The sequence below is a fragment of the Genypterus blacodes genome, unplaced genomic scaffold (assembly GCF_046128005.1).
Source record: "Genypterus blacodes isolate CSIRO-AG114 ecotype Tasmania unplaced genomic scaffold, CSIRO-AGI_Gbla_v1 ptg000057l_1, whole genome shotgun sequence".
NCBI lineage: Eukaryota > Metazoa > Chordata > Actinopteri > Ophidiiformes > Ophidiidae > Genypterus > Genypterus blacodes.
The window spans coordinates 3260114-3277254 of record NW_027466869.1 but is presented as its reverse complement, the minus strand read 5'-3'; the positions used below and the strand labels follow the sequence as shown (position 1 = coordinate 3277254).

Here is a 17141-nt window from a genome sequence, read left to right as displayed (position 1 = left end):
TAGTTCTTCTCCGTGGTTTCTTTTCATACAGGTTTTACAAGTGTATTTCCCATGTAGGTTTGTATATAGATTCTTTTTTTAATACATTTCAGTATAGTTGGCTAAGTCATACTATAATAATTGAGAGGAGCAAACTGTAGCTTTGTTGGCAGCATAAATCTTTTGACAAATCTGATGAATAATTGTGTTTTAAATGAAAATTAATTTTCTTTCCAATTCCACACTTCCAATAACCCCATCCTTAACAGATTGTGGTTAACACTTTTAAGCACTTGCCCGCCAAATTGTGTTCCACGCAATATCCTATTCTGATGGAAAAAAAGATAAAAGATCTTTAATATAAATCTAATCATCAAATGGATGAAAAGAGCCAGTTCAGTCAATGAAAAGAGATTGTATGAGAGGGAATATACAGTAAGTGCTACTGTGGGTATCTCCTGTTATAATGTCCACATCATATTGCAATTTGTCAGTCCCTATTAAAATTAAATGCGATGTTTGGATTTTGCAATGTGAGGAAAGTGCATCCTAATGAAGCTATTACCATCTACCACACGACTGCTAAATGAAACCACGCATAAGAAAAAAAGCATGTCGACACTATAACCCAGCACGAGCTAAAGGTGGAGGAAGATGAGAAAGATGGTATGATGGTATGACGAGGCGGCTCTCCTCTTCTCAGCCCCTGCGGTCTCTGATCAACCACCTTCAATGAAACACACATCTGCTGTCTTCATCATAGTGATATGATGTGTCAAGGTTGAATAATGTTAGTCTACATTGAGCCAAGCAGATTGCAGTTTCTGTGGAGACTGAGTGGCCCCGGCCTCCCTGGCTGAACGCCCAGCTGGCTCTTTAATACCATTTGGTGTCAGTTTAAGCAGTCTGGAGGAGCTGCTCATCGTCCCAATCATCCAGCCTAGAGCATACAGAAGCATTGTGTAATACTGGGAAATGAGTGGGATAAAGTAGCTTATACTTCCACCGACCTCTGCGGATAATACTTGACGTGGCAGAATGCGTAACGGCAAGGTAACCGCTCCGTGGAGAGGAAATTTAATAAGTGTTAAATTTAATAAACTTGTATGGGTATTCAAGTGCTATTGAGGTCACTTTTGACACAATATGGAGAGACACGGCAGTCAGGGCTGTCACTTTGTGATACAACGACACAGGTCAGAAAACAAGAAAGGGCAGGAAACTGATTAAATACATTTTCTATCTGTCAATAAAACAAATGTATCAAATTGTGTTTATTGATTATGTTTGATATGATTATTACTTATCGGCTTCTGTCATGTTGGGGCAAAGCCTAACACACACAAACAAAAACACACAATTATTTGACAAACACTAAAAATAGTTTCCTATCAGCTTTTTTGAGCGCCCTGCAGTAAAAGTGCGTCAGTTTGGACTACAAACTCCATGTGAGCCTTATGTGTGGTCGAATACTATTGGTGTGTGAGTGACGGACACAGCCTATCAGAGCGAGCCTTTCTAACGTGCAGGAAAAGCTGCATTTGTCCCTTTTCATCGGCCGCTATTAACAGAGTTCGGTGAGTTATGTTGAAACAATTTTACTTATTAATTTTTGGGTTGATACACTTTTTTAGTGATATTGGTATACGGGGGTTTTCAGCGGGGGGAGACAGCTAATGGTAACTTTTGGTCTGTCGCCGCCATTACACCACCGAAGAAGCGTATCCCGCCCTCCTTCTTCGAGCTTTTCTTCTTCTTCTCCTCCTTGGTGGTATCACGAAGTAAGCGCTACTGGTCCAAGTGGCAAAAACACGTTTGTTTGCTAACAGCTAGTTTGGACCCCCGCGATAAATGAATGACTCGACGGTTGTTTCGGTAGCTTTTTAGCTAGCAAACGAGCTAGGTAGCCCGCCGGGGTCACGTTAGCCATATTGCTACTAAGATGGCCAGCGTTGCATTTTGCAGCGCGGCCATCTGACAACGATAACATTGTCAACGCGGAGCTAGCTGCTAACTGTTAGCCAGCGTCAGGTAGACGAAGAAGAAGCTCAAAGCCACAGCGACACTTCAAGAAGCTAATGTGACACTGGGACTCACACACCGCCTGTATGAGCGATAAGGAGCTCGGGTGCTCGGGTTTATTCATGTTCCCTAGTTAGTGGACATTAGAGGCCCGGGGGACATTTGGCTATCGGGTGGCAAGTTACTCTGTCACTGACCGTGTTTGTTAATAAATAATTAATAATAACGGCGATTTAGAGCAAATGATGGTTTCATCCAACTCTTTGACCAATTTACAATCAAAACATTTATTTGATCAGACATCACGTTGTATGACCCAGTGACCATCTTAGTGTGGACAGCATGGTGTGTGTGTGCGCGCTGACAAGTGTGTTCACACGCCTCTTAAGACCACACGGGCAACAGGTTTCTCTTTCACGTCACATCCATTTGTTGTCCTATTAAAATAATGTACTTTAAAGTGTGTCACACTGATTTCAAAATCATGGACCCCCTCCCCCCCAGTATACTGTCTGGTCAGTAGACAGACAGGATGCAGAGTTGGTTGTTGTCATCATTGTTACATGTCAGATTAGGAGGAACTTCCTCTGGGTCTAATTAAAGCACATCTCTAATTAACTTTATCCTTGGCCGTGAAAGAGAGCAGGAGACTTGGCGAGGTTCTTATTTGAGCAGCAACCTGTATGGTTGAAATAACAATTAGCTCTGGCCCGGCTCATTGTGAGTCATCCTGGCAACCCTAAAGCTGGCCTACCAGCACTCAAGCCCAAACTGTTGTCTGGATAATGAATGCAGACATTTTCCTTTCATCAGGAAACGGCAACAGTCGCATAACTAACAAGTGTAATTAGTATCTGTATCACCTTTTAATATTACCTTCAGATTCACATGATGCTGGCCTAAAGCACACTTTTTTTATGAAATGTTTTGACTTCTAACCCCCCCAGCAGCCATGGAGACAGCAACCATGGAGACGGCAGCCATGGAGACGTCGTCGGTGTACATGTGCTTCCCTTGCTACCAGGAGTTTAACACTCTGGAGGAGGTTCTCAAGCACCAACTGACTTGCACAGCAGAAGAGGAGAACCCAGACACACCTGGAAGCGTACCTGTCGCTGTTCCGCTGACACAAACTGAGGTAATCACTGACATAGTGAACACTGCCATGTTGAATCATTACCCACATGCTTTGAGTCCAAGGTCCACATTAGTCACTGATCATTATGATCAAATCATTTTGTTGGGTGATGCATGATTAATGACTTTGGTCATCAACATATCATGGTAAAGACAGTTTTGTTCTGTCGTAAATACTGAAGCGCTACCTGAAACTGTTTTGTTCATCGCATAATAGCAACATCACACAACAATGGATTGTATATCAAAGCAAAAGTCATCGGTGACCAAATAGCTGTAATGATGCAAAAAATGTTTTTGGTGCTGGTGTGACTGGAATCATGAATGATGTCACAGTTGACACACACACACACACACATTCACTACTTTCAGAATCATGAGTGATGTCAGTACTTAATGACATCATGATCGAGGTCAAAAGAACACTCTGCATCCTTTTGCAGTTTTAGTTTGAACAGCCGATTGTTCCCCTGATATTGTCTGTTGTCTAAAACACAATTTGTAATGTTTTAGTTTAATGGCGTGGGGATGGAATTGTGTGAACCTATCTCTGAATGCAGCAGAACACAGAATGCAGATGCGATTTTTCTCCCCTGGGGGTTGGGGGAGGAAACAGTGTGTTTTGTACGTGGTAGCTCCTTCCACTGCTCTTGAGTTTGCAGGTGTGTACATGTGACAATGGTGCCATGCTGAGTTGTAAATCCAGAATGAGTCACCCTCTTTGTGTTAGTCATCTACCATTTTCCTTAGGTTGTAGATCTTTCATCAACATGTGCAGTCTGCAAATGTTTTACAAGTGTTTACCATGTGTTCCAGTCTCACTGAATGCACACCGGCTGCATGTAAATTCTTGTATAGTCTGTTTGTTCAGAGTGAATTTGAGAGTCCTGTGGGTTTTACATAATGCATTGTATTCCGAATTTTGTGCATCCCGGCATGTTTGTTTGGAATGTATTCTTTAGGGATGCATGTCATCAAAATGTTGATCTTTATTAATTCAGAGCTCCAGAAAGCTTCTATTTGTATTTCAGAACCTGTGAGCCGTGTTTGAGATTCTGAGCTGCGCCTTTTTACCCCGTCACAGCTTCACAGAGACCTCTGAGTTAAAAGCCATCATTGGCCCCTGAGTGACACACAGCACTGAGGCTGAGCTTACATTACATTACATTACATTACATTACGAGCATTTGGCAGACGCTTTTATCCAAAGCGACTTACATTACATTACCACCCTACGCAGAGGGGGGAGCAATTGAGGGTTCGGTGCCTTGCTCAGGGGCACCTCGGCAGGGGCTCGAACCGGCAACCCTCCGGTTCCCAAGCGGAAGCACTACCCACTGAGACTTCCGCCCTCACTGTCTTGAACACACGTCCATAAAGCACAGTGACAATCATGACAGACAGATTGCAGCCCGAGTCGCCAGCGGGAAAAGGAACATAAGAAATGCATCAGTCAGCGCCACCCTTTTGTCGTGATGGATCACTCATTGGCCTTCTCATAGATGAATCAGTTGGAGAAACAGTCTATAAAGCCTGCGTACCTTATGGCTTCCTGGCCGCTCTTTTCCCTCAGCCGCTTTATCGCCATTACCCTACTAGATTACCATCATTTCTGTATACATTATGGGATGTTGCAATAAAACATCGGCTATGTACATCGCAAATCGCTGTAGAGTTCTATCTTTTTACTCAGAGGTCACAGCAATACAGGCTGCTAGTAAATCACAGCGTCTTTAGTCGTATCGGAAATGCAGACAATGTTCAGGTTTTTGTACACATGCTCTCTCTTGTTGAACTTAAAGAAGTTACAGTATGTTCATATCTAGTGATTCATTTCTTTGGAATTTATTCAGTTTGTGGATGAAAGAGGCTCAGGGGCTTCAGCACTTTAATGTCAACTCCCCAGAAATGTACACATACGGCATAGCTGGCACTGATTTATGACTTATCTAGATAAATGGTAGATACATTCACAGTTATTCACTTAAACATTAAGAACAACGTAATGGCAATTCTCAGTCTGCTTCAGTGATGTCAACACACATAGCAAGGGCAGGTGGAGGTTGTTACCATATCACTGGTGTTACTTTGTTCCACTCACTGCATGTAGATGTGTGTTTGTAAGAGGAACAATTTCAGCTGCTAAATAAAAAATTGTCAAGACTGTAATTTTGGGTTGCCAACAGTTATGTGTGTTGGCGGCTTTTCTTTGCAAAATATATTTAGGTCTATCTGCTTGCAGTTTTTGTTTAAACATGAAAGTGAACAATGCAGTACGATATCATGAACACCTGCATGATTTAATGCAAGACAAAACCATTGACCTACAATTGATACGTCTTAGACAGGAGTTTGTGATGTTGTATTATATCATCAGTCCCCTGGGACAAATTTTCTATTCCTTTAAGCTGCAAATTGAGCTGAAATTAACTTTTTATGGCAGTGCTTTATCTGTACTAACATCAGGTCATTAGGTTGAAATGAAGTGCTGTCATTGTCTGTCTGGTTCAAGGGGATCTTATGATCTTCGTAACACTAGACTTTAAAACATTTTATAGTCTTTGATTCAATTCTGCTATTTGGCAGAAATACCAAATTTGACCCATGAAGATATTTATATTTTGCTCTGATTGAAGATTATATTTTGATTTAGCTTTCTGCTTTTAAACTCTTAGATGTGTTCTTGCCACAAATGGCCCGGAGAAGTGTTTTGTCAGACTGCTAGAACAAAACCTTTCAAATGATTATGTGAGACACAGGGAACCTTTCTGAATGAGTCAGTTTCACAAGTCGGACCTCTTTAACCTAGTCCTTGATGTTCTGTTTTTAACATTATAATGTGTGGCGCATGCAAATGTAAAAGCCCCCTGGCGTCACCTGTTCGACCCAGAATGAGCCGTGATATTTATCATCCAGAGTGAGGCCTTATCTTCTGTATGGAGCTTTCAAAAGATCCTCGGCTCTAAATACATGCTGTTCCAATTGACCTCGCTGGCCCACCAACAACGAATTCTCATCCAACTCCTGCCAGCACAAAGAAAAGAGCTTCAGGTTGATTTGACTTGAAACAGTTACATGGCAGGTACTTGATTAGTGTTACCATGGGGACATTTCCCTCGCTCACAAACAGAAGAGTACAACTCGATTGTTGAAGTGTTTTCTTTTCTCTCTCTCCCTTTGCAGCAACAGGTGATAAATTCTACAAGGACCTTTACAATTCAGCAGATTCCGGTCCAAACAGAGGATACTGTTGTGTCGCCTATTCAGAGTCCACTCGGACCTGAGACGGACATTGACAAGTTTTCGTCAGACCAGCCCAGAATCCTGTACCAGTGTGGGGATTGCGATGAACTGTTCAAGTCCCTGGTCCTTTGGCAGCATCACCGTAAAGAAGGGACTTGCCTTCAGGTTGTCTCTGGGACGGCGTCGGTAGATGAGTCCAAAGCAGAGCAAGCTTCTCAAGATCCTTCAGTGGATTGTTCTCCCTCAGTGGAGGAAGATGCAAGTGAAGTCCTTAAGCCTGAATCGGAGGAGACCCTGATGGAGGCTGTTTCTGAGTCGGCGCCTTCACCCTCAAATCCGGAGGTTGAAGAGGCGCCTCCAGCCTCTAATGCAGAAGATTCATCTCTGACCAAGAAGAGAGGAGCTAACAAAAAGTCTAAGCCTGAACCGGTGCTCCTGTGTGTAGACTGTGGCTCAAGCTTTGGCCTGGTGTCTGAGCTAGTAGCCCATCGCAAGACCCAACATGGCTTTGAGGAAGCCCTGCACCGTTGCTCTGTGTGTGGCGAAAGCTTTCTCAACACCACGCTGTTTCTCTACCACCGCAAGCAACACCGTCAGAAAGGAGAAGAAAAGGAAGTGATGGTCCATATGGAAGAGGAACCGGAGGAGATGTGTCCTCAGAGCAATGGCACCGATGAGCAGGGGCAGGAAGCCGATTTCTGCAGCACCACCGTCACCTCCACCTACACTCAGCCTGAGTTGTTCATGTGCACCCAGTGCGGGGAGACCTCCAGCAGCGAAGTGGGCCTGGTTATACATCGCAAAGAGAAGCACGACCTGCAGGAGGCGCTCCACACTTGCTGCCATTGTTCTCAAGAATTCATGAACACCACCCAGTATCTATACCATCTTCGGACGCACCGCTTCGCATCGAGGAGAGAGGACGGGAACGAGGCGGAGTCTAGTGTGGAAACGTCCCCCGTTAAACCTCAGGATGCCCCGCAGAGCACAAAGCGTCTGCTCTCCCCTCCCGCCTCCTCTAGCGAGTCAGGGCTTCCACATCCCAAGAGAAGTAGACCCATCATCAGGATTCACAGCAACACCAGTGCTCCCAAAGGTGAGCCGAACAAAAAGCTTTCACCGCTATTAAATCATTTGTCAGATGACGTTTAGGCCATTAATGATCTTTTTTAGGAAACAAAGGTCCCGGCACCATCAATGAGGAAACCGAGGGCGGCACCCCGGTCGACTCGGATACCACAAATATGCCTCCGCCTGCCAAGCTGCTGCAGGACTGGGCCCGCACCCCACTGCCCCACGTGTGTCCCTACTGTGGCAAAACCTTCACACGCCGCGTCTTCCTGCGCACCCACGTCTACAGCCACACTGGCGAAAAGCTCTTCACATGCAAGGTGACACCGGGAACACTGATCTGTAGTGTGTGCTTTGAAGCGACTGCTGTGTATGCAGCACACGAGACATGATTCAAAGCTTTGAAGTGGGTTTGTTGTTAAGGCAGACATTTATGAGAATAGATCTTGATAAACCACGAGCCTCATTACGTCTGACACGTTCTCAAGTTTTAAGTGTCCATCACACTGCGCTCAGCATAATGTTTTTTTAATTACACTCATTTCTGTCACATACCATGTGATTTATTTCCACGTCAAAGGTAATTGGAAACTTTGCCCAACTAACAATGTCACTAATCTTAATTATTGTTGTTGTGTAGGTGTGCGAAAAGTCCTTCACGAACTCCCAGAGCCTGCTGCGCCACAGCATGAGCCACACGGGCACCAAGCCTTACAACTGCGACGAGTGTGGCAAAAACTACTCCCAGGCAGCCACCCTGAAGAGACACCAGCTCATTCACTCCTCGACGCAGCCTCGACGCAAACGGGGACGCAAACCGGTACGGCTCATTTACACTTTCTTTTAGCAGCAGTGTTTATCATGTATAGTAAGTGTTTGAAGTGTTTCTCCCTTTGTGGTATGTCCTTCCATCCAGGTTTGCGCGTTGGACAACGAGGAAGCAGCCCATTTCTTTGCTTGTCCGCACTGCCCATCACGGTTCGGCACTGAGGATCAGCTCAACCATCACAAGTAATGACTTGACCCAATTGGTATTCTTTGGTGTACTGTGTGTCTGATATGCAGGAAAGTAGCTGACGACACTACAGAGTGCTCACTCTTTTATCTGTTGCTACATAGACCAAAGAATGTTTATATTCAAAAATCCCTGCCTTGTTTACGTATAAATACATGAGAATTAAATCTGGAAGCAAAATCTCAAACAAGAGAACTTTCTTCCCATATCCAGGAGCTGCAGGAGTCGTGCTGCGTTTACACACTGCAAAGGGCCTTTTAAGCTGTTGTGTAAATAAATACAGTGACTGTGATGTCTGGGTGCCCTTGAGCCGCAGCCACATATGATTGACAGACAGAGGCCCAGTAAATTAAGATGGTAATCGCACAAATCCCAGATGGGCAAAGAGGGAGCTTGTACTCTGTCCTATCTGGTCGATTAGGGGGCGGGACAGGGTCTGTGTGTTTACTTTACCCTTGTCGTTGGCTTGGCAAAAACCACCAAGCTCATGGTTTGCTATGCATCAGGAGGCACAGGAAGTCACCCTTTGAGTGATCCCTGCGTTATGAGTTGAGATATGAATGTGTTTAGTGCATGTAACATGCTGGAGCAGAAGTGCTGTGCTTTCAGTCACCCTCAGCAGTTAACAGAACATTTGGGAGGACAGGTGAACACGAGTGAAATCTAAATTCCTCAAGCTGCCTCAGGGCCGGCTGTCCCTGAAATATTGATTCCTTATTGTCTATTTAACATGGAGGAGAAACAGCCTTGCCTCCTCTGCGGGCCTTCAGAGGTCCTTGCACATACCCCCTAATGTCCCACTTCACTTGATTTGTGTGGCTAAGTACTCAGCCAATCCATTATCTGTAGCATTGTGTTATACATAATACATCGACTGATATGTAGTTTTAGTGGAGCATTATGTTATTTTAACTTCAGCGTAGTATGTGTTTATTCTAATTAGTGGAAAGGATCCAAAGTGTCCTCCTTTTGGTGTGAATGCAGTCCTAATGCAGCATTGGGTGAATCCATCCTCACACAGCTCCCCTCCCCTCAGGCTATCCAGAATAACATCTTAAAATGGATAAATATAGTATTTTCTGTCCTGACTCTGACTCGCCCAGTTCTATTCTGTTATCTCTAGTTGTTGTGCACCAGCCAACACTGCTTGTTCAACAGAAAACACAGCTAAGCACATACTTGCTGGTAATCCACATGTAAGTAACGCATGGGGCGGCAGCACATAGTCGCAGCTACAGTAGCAGAAAGTGTTATGTGTTATAAGTGTGGGGTATTAGCTGTGCTGGCTTTTTGCTTTTTTTTTTGCTGCTGTCCTTTATTGTTCTTGCCAAAAAGGAATTTTGAAACTGAGCGACCACTTTATATAGCACAAGCACTGGCACATGTTTTAATTATCCTTCTTTTAGTGGCGCGTGTGCTTTTGTGTGATTTTTTTTGTGTTTGTTCAACAGGCTGCTCCACACCAGCCACCCGTTTCATTGTACAGATTGTGGAGAGGCTTTCAAACGCAGGAAGGACCTTGACCTGCACTCACTGGCTCACCAAGGTCAGAGTTCAGTGAACCCCCATATTTGTGTTCAGGCCTGTGATTTAATCTTCTGTCCGTACATTCTGTCCCTATCTAGCCATTTTGTCTGATCTAACGTTTATAATTATTCACTTGTCAAGAATCCAACCTCTTGGGTCACATTGTTATGTACGATGTTCCCTTCCATTAGCTCACTGTGCCGTGCATCACCATAGATTGATGCAAAGCTGGTGATAAATACCCTCTTTACCTCCTTGGATGTCCCATTTTGTTTATCTATGAACATATATCTCTCCATTGTTCTTCAGATGCATTAGGTCAATGGCTTTCCATTGATTTGTGTCCCGTGTGGCATGGAGGAGGATGGTAGAGGGTAAATGATTTGGGTCAACATGTTGACGCTCCATCTTAATCGGGGAGGGGGTGGCGTTGGCACGGCAACCTCATTAATTCAGCTGGAAGACTTCATGTGCGCCAGGGGTCATGGGTACACGGCTCCTCCGAGAGAGATGATTGGAGAGATTGATCCATTGATCAGTCCAGGGCCATAGGCTGCGATTGTCCTTATTAAAGGTTTAATCAGAGCGTCCCTGTGGGGAGCAGAGTGGACAGCTCCCGCTGGGATTGGCCGCACTGACAGCAGATTGAAAGTTGTTTCCCTGATGGACCGTAGGTGTCACATAGTTAACCCCTGCAACCCAGTGTATTTATTTTAATCAAAACAAATGTACACTTACATCTAAAAAATCAAATCTTTGCTTTTTGAACTTGAACTTCCTGTGTCTCTGTTTTGTGAGGACCCATGACCTTAGTCACGTTGGTCTTTGTCGACACAGAGAATGGCTGCATCTGAGTGTTTGGCTGACATTGTCCGTCCCCAGCCAGTAGTATAACATTTCTCTATGCACCGCCTGTCCCTTCAAGATTGTTGGCAGTGCTGCGAACCATCAACAAGCTCAAATTAGCCATTGGATTGTAGCGTAGCTGTGTGGTTGTTTCCCTTATGAGAATGAGACGAGTTGGACCACATGTCTAAAACCTGACTGTTCCATCCCAGACAAGCAGCCGGCCACATGTCCACACTGCTCGGCCCAGTTTATCAACCAGTCGGTGTTGGACATCCACATGCAGCGTTGCCCGACCACAGAGCAGGAGAAGAACGTGGGCCGTGGGCGGGGCCAGGGACGAGGACGCTGCACTGGACAGGTCAGGCCTTTACAAAGATGGCGGCTTCATTTTTTTCACGCCTGTTTCGTCTCTTAAGTTCCACACCTGTTCTAACATGGCTGTACAAATTGAATCAGATGGGTTGAAATTGTACGTATGTGTCCACCTGTTTTCCTTCTGTTGTCCGTCTCCTCACCATCTGCTCTGCTGTCTTCTCTTCCACCTCCCCCTCTCTGTTTTTGCTCTGCTTTCCTTTCCCTCCTCGCTCCACCTTACTGCTCCTCCCTCAGGTTGAGTGCGACCTATGCGGCCACCGCTGCATGACCCAGGAAGGTCTGGACCTCCACCGGTTATCTCACACGGGCCAGACGCCGCTCAAGTGCCCGGTGAAGCCTTGCCGCCGCCGCTTTACCTCCAACAGCACCCTGGAGGAGCACGTGATGGGCCACTTCCAGGGCGCAGGCGGCAAGGGCAAGTGCCAGCCTCGCTTCCGCTGTCAGATCTGCCTCAAGGAATTTAACTACAATTCCACCTTTAACGTTCACATGCGGACACACACGGACGAGAGACCCTTTGAGGTGAGGAGTGTGTGTGTGTGTGTGTGTGTGTGTGTGTGTGTGTGTGTGTGTGTGTGTGTGTGTGTGTGTGTGTGTGTGTGTGTGTGTGTGTGTGTTCTGATTTTATACACTGCTCTCCATACCTGTTATATTTCCAAACCAAATCCGGCCCCTCCCCCCTGTGGTCAAACCCATTTCCGGACGACGGCTGTTTGTGCAGTGTGTGTCCACCGGGTGTTTCCCTCCCTCCCTCCCTCCCTCCCTGTGTACCTGTGATTAATGGCATGGGCTGAGTTAGGGCCTGTCACCTCCCCTCTGTGCCTGTTCCTATTCTGGGGCTCTTACCCGCCCGGCCCTCCTCCTCCTCCTCCTCCTCCGCCGCTCTGGTGACGAGGCGGGACATCTTCCGTAGAGCTACTCATGCACCTAGACATTGGGTGAATTATGTGGCTTTGCTTTGAACCTCGGATGTCAAGCACGCTAAGAACAAGAGCGGCACGGGGAATTCCACGTCAGACACACGCATGCACGCAGCGAGTGGCTATGAATTCTAATTCAGATCAAACATGGTCCTTCTTTGTGCGATCCTGATAGAGCAGCTGTATTTGCTGTGTACATAAAAGAACAAATGTAACCAGTGTTAAAATATTTGTGCGTATCAAAGTCCTTTATACAGAGTCTCACTCCGACACAGAAACAGCAGCAGCAGGGTTTTTCAGTCCTAATGTGAAGAGTCCCGGTGGGAATTCAGAGCTAAGTACAACATAGCCACTCTTTGTCAGTGCGCTGTGCCCACTAAGCCTGCAGCGCCTCAGGTTTGATCAGGTTTCTGGTGGCACTTCATTGTCTGCAGTCACGGAGGGAGCAGGAGGGGAGCTCGCGTTTGGGTTTCCAACCAAGTAATATTGTGGAGTAATATTGTGAATATCGCATCACAAAAACACTCCAGCTCTCTGTTAACATGTTTGTGCTGGATGAGCACAGAGTAACTGGCTGTACTCTTCCTTTCTACATTTGTCTTTTTATTGCTTTGTATCCTATCTTCTCCCTTCTGTCGTCCCCCATACCTTATTTCCTCTGATCCTCCTCTGCCCCAGGGAGGATCTGCTGCATCTGCACAAAAATTGAGGTCTCAGAAAACTATTGTACAGCTTAGAAAAGAGATCATTGTGAGCATAACTGTTCTTTCTTGCCTCCTTCTCATCTGCTCTGTCTCTCTTTTGTTTCCTGCTTCCCGTCTTCGCCGCGTCCACCAGTGCGCCACCTGCGGCAAGCGCTTCCGCCAGCTGCCCCACCTGCAGGACCACGAGCGCATCCACACCGGCCTGCGTCCCTTCTGCTGCTGGATTTGCGGCAAGAGTTTCAGCGTGGCGGCCCGTCTCACCGAACACGCCCGCACGCACAGCGGAGAGAAGCCCTACCCCTGCCCGCACTGCCCCTCCGCCTTCCGCTCGCGCTCCAACTTGGACAAACACATCCGGCTGCACACCGACTTGCCTCCCGAGACCGCCGAGGAGGCTGCACAGGCAGCCGAGGCCGCCCACGTCCAGAAGGTCCTGGAAGGAGCCACGGTGCTGTCTTCCTTAGCCACCACCGGGGAGGCAGACACTACTGTGCAGACCATCTACGTGCTGCAAGGGGCCGATCCCGGAGGAGAGACCGTCATGATCTCGTCGGATCAGCTCAGCGCTATGGAAGGCGCCTCGCAGGTCGTCATCCTTCCCTCCTCTGTCCTAGGAACTCAGACCATCGCTGTTCCCACCATCACCATGGAGAGCAATGAAATTACTATGGTGGAGACGTGCCAGTCGCCTCAGCATGCCAACATTGAGTTCATTGTGGAGGAGACGGTGTAGAGGCAGAAATGAAAGAAAAGGTGAAAAGCAGCCAGAAAGGGAACTACACAGTAGAGAAGGAGCGGAACATTAGTTGAGAATATGTTGGGCTCTATTTTTGTGTCTAGTACAGAGCGCTGCTTAAGAGTCATCGCCACATGTTGCCAGACCTTGAAATGTGTGTTGCCTGTCTGTTTAGAATTTTCCCGAGCAGCAAACAGATGGAGCTCCATTCAAATGAGGCAGCTCAAGGTGAGCCCTTGGTATTTTTTTGAAAATTGTGCTTTTGTCTAAAAATAGCCATTTCAGTGCCGTATTTCCTTTCAGAGCTTTCAGTTGGACACTTCTTCCACCAGGAGACAAAGGAGCTAAATTAAAACTACATGGTTAATGTAACCGGAGTGAGGGCGGTGTGTGTTGTTACTGACAGGTTGATTATATTTCAGAAGAACTTAATTGTTGCTATCAATCACCAAAAGCTTTTTCATTTGAATTCTTGATTTGATTGTAAGCAGCTGTTGTACGCTGAGCGCAGTGAGTCTCAGTGTGTCATGGAACGGTTGTGTGGATAAAAGTGTTGTGAAATATAACCGCACCATGACATTCCACGGATTTTGAAGCTCTTCACAAATGTAAATTCGGCTTAAAAAGCTGCATTGGCATTTAGCGGCAGATTTGTGCTGCTTTTATGTTTGTGAGTTGACTGCAGCTCCCAGATTACAACATTGTTCCCCTACTTAGGGAAGTCGTCTGCACTCTTGATCTCCCTTTCAATAGGACTTTTCTTCCACGCGTCACTGTGAAATGCTCAGCTGGTTTGAGGGTTTGGGACCAGTGATGCTCTCCTCTCGCCCAGCCCTTTACGCACACGTGCTTTATCTCCTGTGAGGGGAAACAGCAGGTGAGCTTAGATTGGCCCTCACTGTTCAGGGCACAAGAGCCAACGCTTTGCTGTTGTCATCGCTGTTAAAGTAGGGCCCATACTTTTGGATGAATGGAATATATGCAAATAATGTGAGGGGTTCCCAGCTTGCAGTGTGTGTGACGGTGATTCAGTTTTCAGAGAAGCGCTTCACTGCCTGAGCGGGAAGGCAAGCTCAGGTGTTCAGTGTGGAAGAGCCGAGAGCCGAATGTATCTTAACTTAGTCTCTCAAGCTGATTGAAAAGCAGGTTATTAAATTGACCCTCGGTTGTGTGTATATAGGATATAAGATATAAGATTTACAGCCCCTCTTTGTTTGTGCAGGATCGGTGGAAGCCCATCAAATCTCTTCTGCTTTCTTTATAATAAAACACTTCAGGTTCCACATTTGTTAGCGTCCATCATTCTATGAAGGAGGTGACATGAGGGCACTGCCCCTGGATCCCATCAGACAGGATGGGCTTTATAGGCCCGCTGGTAAATTGCCTTTACCTTTTGACATAAACGATGTGAGACAAACAATCTTGTGCAGAGAAATCAACAGACCTAGTGTAACTCAATATCCAGCTTTTTAAATCCATCTCTCACTCTGCCACTTACACACACACACACACACACACACACACACACACACATTGGTAGAATCCAAACGAATTCCACTTGTGCGTGTATAGATCAACAATAATGTCTCGATAATTTGCGTGACATTGTTATTGATTGGTTATGTGCTGTAAGTGAATACAGCAATAACAAGGACATGACATGATTTATGATTAAGTAGAAGTAGCGCATTATGCAGTGGCAAGTAGTGTAATGAAATTATCCTGCACTCAATGTGTAGTTATCAAAAATAATGATCCCATTTGTGTCTGAATGGGAAGAGGCATAATGTATACGTTTGCCAGCGCTGCAAATCCCCATTATAGGTTCCTAAAGCACAGTTTATGGCCGTCTCCCACCCGGTGATTGCTGACAGGAGGGGGTTTGAAGCCACACACATGCCGAGGCACTCAGTCTCAGTTTGTCCTCATGTCATAGAAGGAGAAATGCTGATGATTGTGCGGGGAACTGAAATGGGGAAACGACAGCATTTCTGCATAGTGAGAAGCATAGAGGGAAAGAGAGGAAGCAGAGAGAAGTGCCGAGAATTCAGCTGCATTTGTAAGAGAGTCAACTAGTCAATAAATACATGTTTTTCCTCCCTTGCAAAATGCTTTTTCTGGCAGAGTGCCATTTATCAAAACTGTTGCCTAACATTGCGACTGAAGATGCTGAAGAACAGAGTTCCAACTGGTAATGAACTTGTCCATGATATGGGTGAAATCACAAAATGCTGCCTGGAGAATCGGCGTGAAAGCGACACAATGGTGTTCCCTGCGGTAGAGAGGACACTGTCCAATGGGTGCCGTTTGTGTCGCAGCCAATCGGTCCATTCCCGCGGTTAAGAGATTGTATCTAATATTCGCTCCCACTCGTCTATGTAAATGAGGCACGACAACGACACAACAACCGCCAACTACGGCCAAACAAATTGCCATAGAACTGATTTCTCTAACACAGTGAACAAAAACAAACAAATTACATTTCAAACATGAAATGTGGAAGGGGGGAGAGGGGGGGGGGCATTGAATTGCATTGAATTGTCCAGGTGTTCCTAATAAACTGGCACATAAACCAATTTTCAGCAAATGATTTATAAAGGAGCATGCACGGAGCTGATAGGAATATAAAGTACATGCTTGCATGCGGAAGATTTGCAATTATGCCTCTAAATTATTCATGCCAATTATGGGCTGTAGTACCAAGCAGCAAAAAAGTGATTTCCCTGTATGTGTCAACCAGGGGGCCAACACACACACACACACACACACACACAGACACACACACACACACACACACACACACACTCAAGTGCTTACATCAGGCCAGATACACACTTGTCCTTGGTTAGCAATATGAAAGAATCAGACATACAACATGCAGTAACCCTGGGTATCCCTTTGATTCTCCCCCTTTTTTTAATATCATAAACACTAAAAATAACCGCATGACCCTCAGGAGAGAATGTGCATGTTCAGCTTTCACAGCAGCAAACTCGCTGACATCACAGTGTCCCGTGCAGGTGGAGGACATCAGGAGCTCCGTTTTTGGCTGAACACCTCCAGGTAAGTATGATAGTAGGGCGCTGAAGAAGAGAACACACAGTTAGTTTAGTTTGGTGCATTTCTTACTGTAGATGTATTTTTCAGGTCAGGACGTGCTATAAATGTCCACCCTTGTTTTGTCAGTTGTATTCCTGTTAGCTGTAAAATGTCACGTAATCAATTTTTGCATCAAAGCCTGTCTAGAAAAGCATTTGGACTCCAACTAAACTAATATCCAGGAGGGACATCTGAGTGCAGAATGGGAAATAAAAAACCTCCTGTTCTCTGCTATTATTAAGTCACTTTTAACCAACTGTGACTATAACTATGATGTTTTGGCCATTTCTTTTGACGCTTTCACAAGCTGGGAAAAAGCATGGTTTCCATGGAAACACGTACGCAAAACTTCTGTGTAGATTTGAACTGAATCAGAGATGACATTGAACTCACATTTATTTTAATACTCGCAGTGTTTCTCTTATTTTTAAGAAAGCATGCAGAGCTGAAATGTCTTCATGATC

At 45.6% G+C, this 17141-nt stretch overlaps 1 protein-coding gene across 4 annotated transcripts; it reads left to right on the top strand.

Moving 5' to 3' along the window:
* Positions 1–1469: 1469 nt before the first annotated feature.
* On the top strand, positions 1470–14859 carry znf574 (zinc finger protein 574). 4 transcript variants are annotated; one of them, XM_076152669.1, is made up of 10 exons: positions 1470–1556; positions 2952–3139; positions 6322–7477; positions 7555–7772; positions 8093–8272; positions 8369–8463; positions 9919–10013; positions 11053–11201; positions 11453–11740; positions 12976–14859. In XM_076152669.1, the coding sequence occupies exons 2-10, from the start codon at positions 2954–2956 to the stop codon at positions 13573–13575; spliced, it is 2967 nt and encodes a 988-aa protein (XP_076008784.1). In that variant the 5' UTR covers positions 1470–1556; positions 2952–2953; the 3' UTR covers positions 13576–14859. The 4 variants fall into 4 exon arrangements, with proteins under 4 accessions (XP_076008784.1, XP_076008783.1, XP_076008785.1 ...); XM_076152668.1 differs by having other exon boundaries at positions 2949–3139; XM_076152670.1 differs by lacking the exon at positions 1470–1556 and adding an exon at positions 1608–1760.
* Positions 14860–17141: the final 2282 nt, after the last annotated feature.